Here is a 13371-nt window from a genome sequence, read left to right as displayed (position 1 = left end):
AATTTCTTCTGATGCACATCAAAAATTTGTCGTCAACTTGTGGAAATCCTTGTTTTCAACAGAAATTTTGTATCCTACTCAGTGTAGGAAACACTGAGAAAGTTGCCAACGAAATGTCCCCCTCTACATGTGTTCATGCCGACTAAGCTCCTTGGGCGAAAAAATGACTACTTTTGTTGCTCTATATTTGAGAACAGCCGCGTGTTTGTTGTCTAAAAATTGACAACTTTTGCAGAAAACTATTCAAAAGAGTTTTGAAACTACTACTCAAGGACAACGTTTTGTTGACAACTTTGGTGTAAACGCAGCTTAACGTCTTGGATCATTGAAAATTAATATAATTATTATCTAGTAGAAGAAGGTGTTGAGAGAACAAAAGTAACAAACTTCAAATGCCAATTAATCAACAGCGTTTATTTAATAAATAAAAATAACTTACAAATATTGAAATAAAATTATTGCGTTGTTCCAACAAATAATAATTTAGGCATTTTCAATAGAATGAAAATTTGAAATTTATCTGTAAAAATGATCTACAATTTTACTAAATCATCCGACAATATTTCGTATCTTCATTATAAAAGTATAATAAACTACCCTCTTTTAGGTACAGATATAATTATGTACATGTATTATACATTATGTATAAACAATTTCTATTTACAATAACTTTGACGACAGAATAGTTGTATAAATGTTTCAAAGACGATTCCCAAAATTTCACACGTTAAATGTGAACACCTAGTTGTGACAATGAATTACAAACATAGAATAGACATTTTATACTTTTTTAGTTTGAAAGTGAACTTTTATATGCTTCTGGAAGTACAACTTGGGAAAATTAAAATGAATAATAAAACGGCTGTCTGTAGTAAAATGATACTTTCAAAACAGGAAATCGATGAAGAAACAATGGAATTTTGATATTGGAATCTTAATAAAATCACCTTAGAAATAGCTAGCTGTCATTGAAAAGTAGTAAACATTTTTACGGAAATGAGTAGATTTCAAGTCAATGCCCTCAGCAACTGATACCTTGAAAGTAGAAATTCCTATTATTTGATGATTTATAACAATATTTTTGTTCTGATAAAAGTTTGCGACAGTAATTTTCTGACATGCTTCACTGGAATTCTAAGTAGATTTTTTTATCAATTTTGTTATACATTGAATTACAGTACACAATTTTTAAAAATACACTACTTACGATAAAAATACTGTTCATGAATAGATTATTTTTCTGCATTTAAAACAAGTTAACATTCTTGGAAATTATTTCTTAAAATTAGTTAATGACTATTCACTTCATTTCAATTCGTACAACTCAACTTTTAAATTGAAATGGACCAACCAACATTATTATAGGATTGAATATATGTTTGACAAATTTTGCATTTCATTGTAATATAAATATTAATTTTCTAATGACTCGATTCAGGTTAATCTTCTACATTTTAAAATGACAAAGTTCTCTTTGGAAATATTCAAGCAGTGATCAAATCAGCTACTTTTTTGCGATATAAGTTAAGTTTTCCTGAGTTTTTTTATATATTTTTAATACTTGATGGATCAAAAAATAGGATAATTTATTATTCGTTCCTGTATTTAATTTTATCAGTGCATTGAAATTTATATTTTTATACGCTGTAATGGAGATCAAATTTCTTATATCATTATTTAATTTTTGGAGCAATTGAATGATTATTAAGCAACACATTTCCTGGTTGAATAATTTTGTGTACGTTAGTAGCTTATAAGAATGATTTTATATAAATAGAAATACTTTTCCCAATTTTGAATTATTCTATAGAACCAATTATTTTAAATATATTTCATTACAATTACATAGAAACTTTAATCACACGATTACACATAACAGCCCGTTTAAACGTTTTCATCATAATCCTACGAATAATCTGTTAATTTCAACAAAAAAAAATTTGTGAATGAATACAAAAAAATATCAAGTAACTTGTAGAAATTCTTGAAATATATCATCTGTCATCTTCAGTTATGTAAATTAATAGAGGAAGCAAAATTAACACTAAATACAACTATCTAAAGCACTATTCAGTCATAATAGAAAACCTCAGTCATAACATACAGAACACTGTTAGTGCTCTGTCTCTGCCCTACAATCAAATAACAATAAACGTATACAAACTAAATAAGGGTTACAAGCAGGTTAAATCAAGGTTAATCCCAGTCCTATCAATAATTTATCAGGCACACAACAATTTCACTAAAAATGGCTTATTATCTAACATGACATTAGCGAGGGAATGACTCGGAATTCTCCAGAATTAATACTGAGTTTTGTAAATTACAAAATAGGTTTCTCTCGAAAGAAAATATTATGATCTTATAGCTGAGTCTACAACACAGCAAAAAGATTGAGACACTGACACAAATATTCACAAATTTTTTTTTTTTTTGGAGAACGTTACTGAATAGCACACTGCAAAACCGAATAAGGCTCCTGAATGTTCAAGTTTAAATGTTTAAGGTTTCTGAATTATAGTTTTTAATTTTTACGAATAATTACTTTTTAAATTGAAGATACATATTGAATTTTATATATAATCCACTCTTTTGATAATCACCTTGTGAATATTAATGAGTTATTGCAAATGAAAAGTTATTTGGCAATTTATGAGGTACTATTTTTTCGTTAGTTTTCTCAACCGGTATCCTATTTTGAAAAAATGACCCTTCAAAAATTGGTCTTGTTCCAAACACGGCAGTAAGGTTCAAGTTTCTCTATGAGAAATATTAAAATACTGTACTGATTTATTGAGAACTTTATAGAATGACAATAATTTATAATCATAATTTGCTATTTTCCGGTGAGAAGTCACTAAATTTAACTGTATAAAACATGAAGTATTGATACCACAATGACTTGATCGTGATATTTCAACTAGGATTGAACTTACAGTGAACATTAATGAATCTTATGGGGTAAAATATTGAGAATTATTTTTCGATTTCCATGACAAAATAATTGATATGATTTCTTTCTAATAACTTAGGACTAACAGTAATAATTCATAAACAAGCGTATCTGTATATTGAATCAAATATATCACCAATGTTTCCATTATAATGTAGATCAAAAATACATTTAATCAAAAATATATTTTGATCACTTATCATACACTTGGTAATATCACATCTCACCACAGTTTCAAGAATGCTCTAGAATTTTCTAGAACATAAAGGTACTGAAATAATTGTAATGGTAAACTAATCTATTGCAAAGTTTCATTCTAAGAATTTATGTGACTTCCATTGAATTCCACAGTACAGAGAGGTACACAAATAGTATAGAGTTATTTTGTAAAATAGTACATTATCTAACAAAAGTTTCAGTATTTATGGACAGAGAACTTTTTTACAATAATATTCCAAACCAAACATCTACAAGGATGCGTGAAATCTATGTAGGGAATAATTTAAATTTCGGTTTGTTGAAAGATTGAGTGGATTCAATTATTTTCTTTTCTATATAAATTGTCATTGAGAAGGTTGTTATTGTCCAAATAACAATACATTTTGCCAGATCAAATTGGAACACATTTCATCAGTCTTTATTTATTTATTGAAAATGTATAATTGGATGAATAAATTAATTTAAATTCTGTAACTGGAATTATTTGAAACCTATCAAAATGAAGACTTTTTTTGAAAAATAAGTTATCTCAAAAGGCACACAAATGGAGCTGTAGTTCTTCATTGAAAAGAAGATTCCATTTTGATGGGTAAGAATTATTGCAACCTAATAAATTGACAAAAGATGAGATTTTAAGTAAATATTTTGATCAATTAACTGTATAATAATTTAAAGGGATTCTTTGATCCATTTGGAAAGTTTGTTCCATTCCGCCTTTTTTCAAGCTAGAAAAATACTCTAGTAGACTGATGAATTGCTAAAAACAAAAGATTCAGTAGAATTATTGTTACTGCTTTAGTTTGGATTCGGTTTATTCGGTGTGTTTTGCAGAAGTAAGATGCTTTCTCCTTCTATTTTCTCATCCAAAACTATCTTTCATCTTCATAATAATTATTTCTCTCACATGCATCTGCCACAAAATTACTCCTAAAGTTCTCAGTATACATTCGAACAATATGGACTCAGAATGTCCTAAGAAAAATTATCTATAATACATTTATTAATCTCGCACTTCATTGTTAGAATATTCGTTTTTTCTACTAAATTTTTCTTAGACTTATCTCATAATATTTTCAAAATCTCAATTCTCTAATTCACAATTTGTAAAAGTATTACGTATTGAAATTTTCGAAGAGTTTTTGAATGAAATGACAGATTTCAACAAAATTTCTACATTGAAAATTCAGCACCTACAATATTGAAATGAACCACTGAAAGCTCACTTCACCTTATACAAAGCAACACACATATATTTTTATCTTATCTTAATAATTATCAATACAATATTTTCAACAACATACTCAAATTACATGTAATAATTATTGGAACTATTTAATTATAGCCTATAAATATGAGCGCATCATCCACCTTATTTTCTCATTATAGAAAATTAATTATAGTTGTCTTTTCACTTAGTTTTGAGAGCAGCCAAATAAATCACAGAAAGCCAATGCCTTTAGAAAAGGCTTGAAATTCAAGATTTAATAATAAATATGTTTGCAAACTAAGAAAACTGTCAAATTTAGTTAGAAGTTAATAATTTTAACACATTTAGAATGTGACAAGATACAAGGAAAATTTGTAGAAACATACTCAATTTCTAAAAAAAAACAATACATCTAATTCCATGCATATCAGTGTTTCACACTGTAGATATATCCTGAATGTGATTCTCTGGGATAAACTGATGTTGATAAAAAACAAATTGGAAGAGACCCTGTGTCAAACATTGATGTTAAAGGATTTCAAACTTATAGTTTCAGAAAATATATACATGAGAAAAAATTTAGTTTTAGGTCCATTTTCACAGCAGCCTGGATACTAAGCAGAAAACCCCAAGTCGATTTGGAGATATCTTGAGTTTCACCATCTTTCAAAACAAACTGGGCTATGAATGCTGGATTAGCAGGTCATGTTACACTGTAGCAGCAGCTATCTGGGCTAAAAACAGAACTGTCCAGGTCATATTGTTTTGCTGGAACATCAATGCTCTGGAACTGAATGACATTATGCTGGAGCAACGTTCAAGATGATATCATGCTGGAACAGTAACGTTCTAGTTGATATTATGCAGGAGCAGCAAAGTTGTAGATGATATAATGCTGGAACAGTCACTTTGCAAGTTATGTTATGCTGGAATGGAAACAGGTTACAGATGCCCCCAACAGTTCTGAAGAATAATTTGATGTCATGTTTTGAAACAGAAATGAGGAGGAACAGATGTTTGCCTTGTTATGAGGAGGTGGGCCACCATTTGGGCCAGCAGGACTGTGTGGACACAGTGGTGCCCGGATAGGAAGAGGCTGCCCGCTGCGTGTCAATGCCTGATTGGGGCACTGCCACAGGCGTGGAGGCAGCCACCGTCTTCACTCAAGAGCATCCACTTCCTGCAACACACAGACAAGCCACACACCTGTCAAGTGCAACACTCAACTCAAACACTAGCACACACACACATGGTCCATGTTTCACAGCCACACATCAGTGCTGGTCCTAGCTTTCGCGGATGCTGTACAGACGGTGCTGTTGGAAGGATGGTTTTTTCGGCGTCAACTTGGTTGGTTTCCCACAAGGGCCCGCTGTAACAAACAGAATAATACCTACTGTTAAATTCACCTAATGCTCACCTATACAATGTTTCTTGATTGTTTCATTCTTCAACCATGTGCCTCATAACAGTAACATTGTATCATTGCAAGAAAATGTAAAAGGCAATCACAATAATGTTTCCAAAGGATTCTGTCTGTTGTAATAGTTTTAATTGTATGGAGTGTATTATTTTCAAGAATGGATGTCAGCAGATGGCCTCATGTTAAAAATTGTATTTATGAGCTCTGTGATCTTGGCTTGAATACATCTCAATAAGTGATCTGTTTGTCATTGAGTTTCATAATTCGGAAACAATCTTGTCATCTTGAAAGTGAATATGCACTTGATAGTTACGGTACTTTGATGTGGAATGCTTCTAATAAGTATATAAATTGACTGTCATCAATACGACAAACTGCTCAATATTATCTACTTTTCCATACCATAAATTCTAAATATGCTTTATGGATATGCGAACAAATGAGTAGGTATGTAATTTTTTTTAATTGTAATCTATTAAAACGTCGATGATTTCCAGCACATTTCCAAGAACTGTCACTGATGTATAGAATTCATTACAGTATTTATAATTTTGGTAAAATTACAAAAGGGAGATAAAAATGTCAAGTAGTTCCAATATCCAACTTCACACAACATAATATAAAAATGTTAATGAACATGAACCATGGTGGTAGAAACAAAATATTAGCATTAGAACATAAGTTATATAATATATTATAAACTGTACACCATTCATGCAAACAATCATTCCAAAAATAGAAAATTTTTGTATCATCAAGCAAAATTATGAAGAAAAAACAAACAAATTTATCACAGTGATTCAACAACCTTTTGGGCCATGATAGTGTTGAATACTGATATAGGATACTGATTAGCCATATCCCTATAGTAATATTGCTTGATATATGAGCAATCTCTCTAATTATTATAGTTTCGAATGTTATATTATTATAAATTTCCTTCTGGATAGAATTGTTCAACAGAGGCCTATCATTTTTCAAACTGATTACTGAAATTTCGCCTATTAACATTTTGATAACGATACTACATTATTATGTCAATGATGGGGTGTTAATGAAAAGATTGTTTTATAACACAAATTAGCTTTTCAACTATTGTAGTGAAACAATGATTGAAATTCAAAGTAACATAGTGTTTTTAAAAACCAATCCTGAAAAAACATCAAAAATAATGATAGGAGGGAATAATAATTAAGAAAGGAGTTGACGGAAACGTTTTTCAAATGAGCTTATCTAGAACATTTTTATGTACGCAAATGTATTAGAAACCAATGAAAACCCATAACAATTTTGCCCAAAATTATGTAGTATTAAAATTTCAATATCCTATTGGAAAAATATTATATAATGTTCGGAACTTACACATAATACTGTGAAGATCTCCCAACTAAGAAATCTCTCCAGAGATATCACAGGATTACACTGTAAGGCATTGAATGTAACTCAATTAAGAGTTACCTAATGTGCCCCCATCCTGGAAACAAACGTACGATATTGTAAGACAGGCTTCTCTAAGCCCGTAGCAATACCTCTATGGTATAACTCTATGGAAAAAACATGTTCACAGTAAATTTTGAATGACAATTATAAAAATGTCAGAACACTGCAAATCGTTACAAAAATTCGACATTTGAAGAGTATAAAATGAATTGGTCCTGAAGTATAATGTGAAACATTTCCCTGTTCTATTCATCGATCCCAAAAAGTTTTGGTTCAAGATTGTCAAAAATACTCTCATGAATAACACTGCCAATCCTGAGAATTATGTGAAAATTGTGAAATAAGTCAATGGAAATATAAAATTTAGAAGTGAGGTATTCACTGATCAGTATAGGCCTAATACTGGTTATATAATTAATCTTTTATAAAGCTTATCAATGTTGTTTTATTCTACTGTATTTCAAGTGAAGACATTTGCATGAAAACCTATTTTATCAACTTGCGTTTATTAAAACAGCCCAAAAATGTAGAAGTATTTTCATGATTTCAGATATGATAGTCATTTTTTATATTCTCATTCACCAAAATGTTTCACCTCCTAGACTTCTGTATAAGTTCTCTATCATTATTATTAGTATGCTCAACTATCTTTACCTAACTCTCTATTCACCTTTCCATCTTCCACCTACGTATTTCTTTTACAACCTTGCCTAGATCTTCGTCTTCTTGATGGTAAATCAAAATTGCTTCTAATTATCAGTAATTACAACTAATTTTCACTCAGCCGTTTATTCATTGAAATAACATTTACAAAACATATTACCTATAATTCCCACTAATTCATTATATGTAATTAATCTACAATTGCTGTGACTGAAATGGAGCTATTCAATAATATTAATATAATAATTCAATCATTAACTTAGATTATATGCAATTGAATGACGCAATACGAATTCATAGGATAGATACGCGTTGAAGTTCAATAGACGGCACTATTTAGCCGTGATAAGATGAACGTTCAGTCTATTATTATAATTTGAAGATAACAATATAGAATTACCAAGGTCACGAGATGAGAAAATTGGGACACTATTGTTTACCGATAACACTGACTGTCTGCTGTCTTGCAGTAGTTATTGAACAGATTGTATAGAATATACAGGAGGTCAAAGTTTAGAAGGATAATATTCATAAATAGCTATATCTACGAGTGGAATAAATAAGGTATTATTCAGTTTATAAATAGAATAGATTATTCCATACTTTCATCGAGAAATTATATGTGAATCGAATCCGATATTTCTGTAACAGTACCACCCGATTTATTGTTTATATTTTTTATTAATGATCAATTCAATTATACCTTGTATTTAATGCATCTTAAATGCATTTAAGAAGGAATATGGAGGAGGAAATACATTTTTCTTGTATTAAAGTTCAACCACATTCGGCAGTTAAAAGAAAGGTAACGGGTATTATTTTATCCAAAAAGCAGAAAACATTATCGTAATTTATTTTTCAAAATGTTAATGAAAGAGGAATAGACTGAAATATAGATATATTTGCTCAATCATCAATGTTGATTGGAAGAAGTCTTCTATAGAGAATTTATTTCAGATTTTTTTTATTTCTAGGTATTATCAATGAGTTAGAGAAGGTTTTTCTCTCCCTATCATTTTGATGATGTACTTATTTTATGAATCAATAAAGAATGAAGAATAAAAGTAAGAGGTCTTCTAGAGAATAGCTATAGAAATAGATTGGTTATTCTATGCTATTATGCTCCCTCACTACGATAGACTTTCGCAGCTCAGTTCTTCGGTATTGTATAGTTGTTCTATTGAAGAGTGCATTACCCCCACCAATGTAGTTCCCCATACAACGGCTGTTAGTTCCCCCTCAATAGACTCGAAAAAAGACTCCAGTACTTTTCCATGACGTAGACGTAGTAGACAACGAGACCAACCTGTCCAACAACCAACCCCTCCCTTTTCACAACTACTGCAGTGAGATTCACCTACAGCATCGTTCCTTGTAGAAAACATCAATGCAATTCCCATTAAATTAATGCTGACAGTTGAAAGTGAATCTAATTCCACCATAATCACATCTTCCGTTTGTAGCATGTCGCTTTCAGTTATTCAATTTCCTTACTTCCTTTTATCATCATGTACTTCCTTTCAGTCTAGCAACCTATTCAGTTCTCTTTTGAGCTTGTTTCTGACCTACCTCTATGATTTATAGCTTCGACATTACAAAAGTGGGCAGTTACAAATATAAATAGTCTATTGATTGACTGGTCAATAAATATTATCAACAGTACAATCAATTAAAGTACCGCAATCAATTAATTAAGTATAATAATTGATTAATTAAATTATATGTAATCTATCAATCAGCTAGCTTGTTCAAAGATCTGGATTAGTTTTACTGTACAATAATGTATTTTGTCCCAAGTTGAACAAGAAGTAGAACGTCTAACAAGTAGGCTAATTTAAAATATCCAGGTTGAATTTTAAATGTCATTAATTTCAGAGCACCTATCAGAGAAGGCGTTTTTGAAAAGACGAATTAATCTCGGGGAATTAATTACAGTTTAAATTTAACCGGTACTTTATGTATCAAAATTGTCACATCAAAATATTATATTGAATTGGGAAACAACACAACTTCCCGATCACTGTTAGTAGTTAATTTATTACTAACTTTGTAATTGTGCTACAGTATCCATTTATGTTTAGAATTTTATTTACGAAGACGAAGATCTAGGTATAGTCTGATAAGAGATTCTAGGCCTAATAGTGTTTATCAAGACTTCTAGAGTCTCTAAAGTATTTTCTTATGATATACTAATCATAATTTCCCCAAATAATGTGATAATGATAATCAGTTTGAAATAGAGATAAGGCATTGATGTAACTCTTCCACAGAATCCCTAGAAAATTGATGAAGGTCTAACAAATAAACAGAAGAAGCTGAGGAAGAAACAAGGCAAATAATCGGTAATAATCAACATTTCCGACTATAAAACACATTTACACAATATAATGAAAATTATATTACATAAAACATCACGTGATAGAAAACAGAATACAGTAATAAAATAATTTTTCTACTCGTAAAAATTCACATACAACTACCATTATTAATTCATTTTGATTATCAATTATGATAGGAATGAACTACATCTTAGGAATATTGAGACCAACTGTTGTTAAATTGCAGTTGCTCAGCATTTTTTATTAATTTACAAAAAAATTGCAAAGTCTACTAAATTGTAGAAATTGCTGTTAAAATCAATGGAAGTCATTCATGAAATGGAGTAAGGTAGAAAGAAATGAAATTTTGAATTGAATTGAAATTGAAACCCAGTTTGCTTGATCTTCGAACAAATAAATTTGCCGAACCAAAATTCGATCATTTTTCAATCTGGTAGTTGTAATTGTTATTTTTACCCAGTTGTGTGTCATGAATACATTCCAAGCGAATGAGGTAGAGAAAAGAAAGATGCGCCAGAAAACCATGTATAACTCTTATCATATATTGTAATCGAATTAAAACTTATGAAAAAAAATTGTATGGGTTTTATAGACAATAATGTTTGACAAGTTTTTCATGAGTCTAGGACTGATAACAATACCGTATATAAATTTATAATTGGAAAGATATTTCAATGCATGAAACATGAAGTCAAAAATTATTTTGAAATCACTAGCCTACTTCAGCATTAGAGCACATTTGAAGCTCTAATCCAGCTTTATAAATTTCAATTTCACAACTGTAACCATTTCATAATGTGACAAAACTTTCATTAATGTCTAAATTGTGGAAGGTCAGGTAAGTGAATGAATGACAAAGCAGACGAATTCCACGAATCGAAACTCGGTCGCATTGTAAAGAGCCTACTGCAGCTTTCCTGGATAAAGACATCGACCGGACGACCTTCTAGAATATTCTAAGCGTCAGCTCTCGCCTTCGCATCTCACATAACGGTTCTTCCTTTTCCAGTGAACCACATTCTATTTAAACATTTCTAAGATTCCAAGAAGACATGAAATCACTGATTTTCTTAGTCACAAAGTTTATTATCAATTTTGTTCGAAACCAACACTGTTTTTACGTAAAAAAGTGAAACTTAAATAGAAATTTCAAAATAAATCCAATATTCATTCAAATGCTTTCATATAGGTTTTGTTTAATTGTTTCAGTAATCAAATATTGTTGCTGTACTGTTTAGAGCCCCGTAGGATGAAGAATTATGCAAAAAGCCGAACAAATGCCGTACTTCTGGCAACTCGACATAAGCTGCTGCACTCTAGCCAAGAAACGGCTATTAATACGTCCACCATTTTCTTTTTATCTACCGGATCGCTTGACAGAGTGCATTCTGTACAGGGGCCATGTGTATGCAATGGAAACGGTTACAAAGTTTGAAAAGTCGCTGTAGATTAGTGATTTTATATCATTAAAAAAGGTTTAGATAGAGTTATTAATAGATTTAGGGGGAAATGTTGTATGAGATGTTCTGTTGAAAATTACTAACCTGACATTTATTCCGATGTAAGGTAACATTGAAGTAAGGTTGATAAGGCACTGATAAGACATCCCCACGTGTTAAAATGTATTCATGACACCTCTGACAACAACAAAACGACACTGATTGTGATTTGAAATAACGAGACTCACCATCACCTGAAGAATCCTTGGATTTCAGCGACCTCTTCAACTTGTCGACCAACCGATTGTGGAACTTATTCAACGAGTTGGTGGATCCGGACTTGGGAGGTGACGAGGAACTCGATTTGCTCGGACTTTGCAGGCTCGACTGAGAAGTCCTCGAGGAATTCCTGCTGTATTGTCGGGAGCCCGACAACATTCCCAAGCGGTGGGCCGGTGAGCCAACCAAAAAATCACTTCCTGGAGATGTACTCAGGCTGGGGCCTTCCGATTTTGAACATTCGGACACTTTTCGACTGCGGCATGTCTGAGAATTTGAACACTCCGATATGCGCCGCTGTTTGTAGATATCGTAATCATTTTTCACAACGGGTACCATGAACGCCATGTTGACTTCAACTGGCGCGATTCTTGAATTTGCTCCGGTTATATGGCAAGGCGTGATGGGTGCTGTGTGTGGAGGGGGGCATCTCGATTGGGAAAACTGCGCGCTATCTCGCGGCCAAAGCCGGCCCCACTATCACACCAGCTAACGATTTCCAGAGAGTAGCCTACGCAAAGCAAAGCGTACGAGACCTACTTCAAACAAACAAATCAATAACACAAGTTATCATTATTTTCAATTTGGTGGCGCAGTTTGAGTTGCGTAGCATGTCGCATATTTTTGAGGAAGATTCAATTGAAAGTAAAAACATACCAATGAATCGGTCACTATTCTCCGAATTGGCAATGCTACTCTTCTCGTCATCTCGTCACTTTCAAGTCGCAAACGATAGCGATGCTGTTCAACTGTATATTAATTTAAAACGGTTTTGTGGGATAAAAAATGAAAATCATAGGTAGTTCTATAGCTACATGTGCCTCTTGAGTATTTGTTTGAACTAAGATAATCATACTAAAAAATAATATTGCAGATTGAGGAAGAGTAGGACTGTTCCACAATTTGAAGTTTTTCTTGGATTTTAACAAAGTTACAATCACATCGTTCGATGTGATTCAAAATTAAATCCAAGCTAGCTTAAAGGAGGGTGCAAAACTGTTCTGATTCACTGATTAAGTTCAGAGATTCTATTTTGAAAATAGAATAACTCCCATCCCATCTTATAATTGGCTTATCACATCGATTTCCACTATTAGATTATGATTATTGATTTGAGCTGTAGAAATTAATCACAGTAGGTAGATGTGACATGATGAGGGGAAAAATTCTGTGTTCAGCAAGATTTTGCGGTAGTTTCAAGCTACGCGGCTTTTTATTGAGTGCCAGTGCTGCAAACATTAATAATCACATATTTTTCAAAAACTCGAATTGACTATTCCAATTTCTAACAATAATAAAATCAGAGTATGAAAAAGAAAATTGATTGTAAACATTATAATTTTGCTGAAAAATATATAAAAGTTTTCAATTGAGTAATTTGTTTCAAAACTTGAGTATTAATTAGAGGA

At 31.6% G+C, this 13371-nt stretch overlaps 2 protein-coding genes across 3 annotated transcripts in view; one reads left to right on the top strand and one right to left on the bottom strand.

The window, feature by feature from the left end:
• LOC111046728 overlaps positions 1-5468 on the top strand; it is a 61644-nt gene extending 56176 nt beyond the window's left edge. Inside the window, exon 2 of the mRNA XM_039437280.1 lies at positions 5377-5468. Coding sequence (XP_039293214.1) covers positions 5377-5468 — 92 coding nt within the window. The remainder of the gene's footprint in view (positions 1-5376) is intronic.
• Positions 394-12715, bottom strand: LOC111058689. 2 transcript variants are annotated; one of them, XM_039438239.1, is made up of 2 exons: positions 11932-12715; positions 394-5751 (listed from the first exon to the last, which is right to left on the bottom strand). In XM_039438239.1, the coding sequence occupies exons 1-2, from the start codon at positions 12308-12310 to the stop codon at positions 5666-5668; spliced, it is 465 nt and encodes a 154-aa protein (XP_039294173.1). In that variant the 5' UTR covers positions 12311-12715; the 3' UTR covers positions 394-5665. The 2 variants fall into 2 exon arrangements, with proteins under 2 accessions (XP_039294173.1, XP_039294174.1); XM_039438240.1 differs by having other exon boundaries at positions 394-5559.
• Between the last annotated feature and the right edge of the window lie 656 nt (positions 12716-13371).

Source organism: Nilaparvata lugens, chromosome 11, assembly GCF_014356525.2.
Source record: "Nilaparvata lugens isolate BPH chromosome 11, ASM1435652v1, whole genome shotgun sequence".
NCBI classification, from domain to species: Eukaryota; Metazoa; Arthropoda; class Insecta; order Hemiptera; family Delphacidae; genus Nilaparvata; species Nilaparvata lugens.
The sequence above is the reverse complement of the archived record's forward strand: the minus strand, read 5'-3'. Positions and strand labels throughout refer to the sequence as shown.

Bases quoted from the DNA above. Each gene is read 5' to 3' on its own strand.
- LOC111058689 (XM_039438239.1), bottom strand. From the start codon at position 12,310: ATGGCGTTCATGGTACCCGTTGTGAAAAATGATTACGATATCTACAAA. The intron at 5,752-11,931 runs GTGAGTCTCGTT...TGTTTGTTACAG, and splicing joins CAAGGATTCTTCAGGTGATG to CGGGCCCTTGTGGGAAACCA.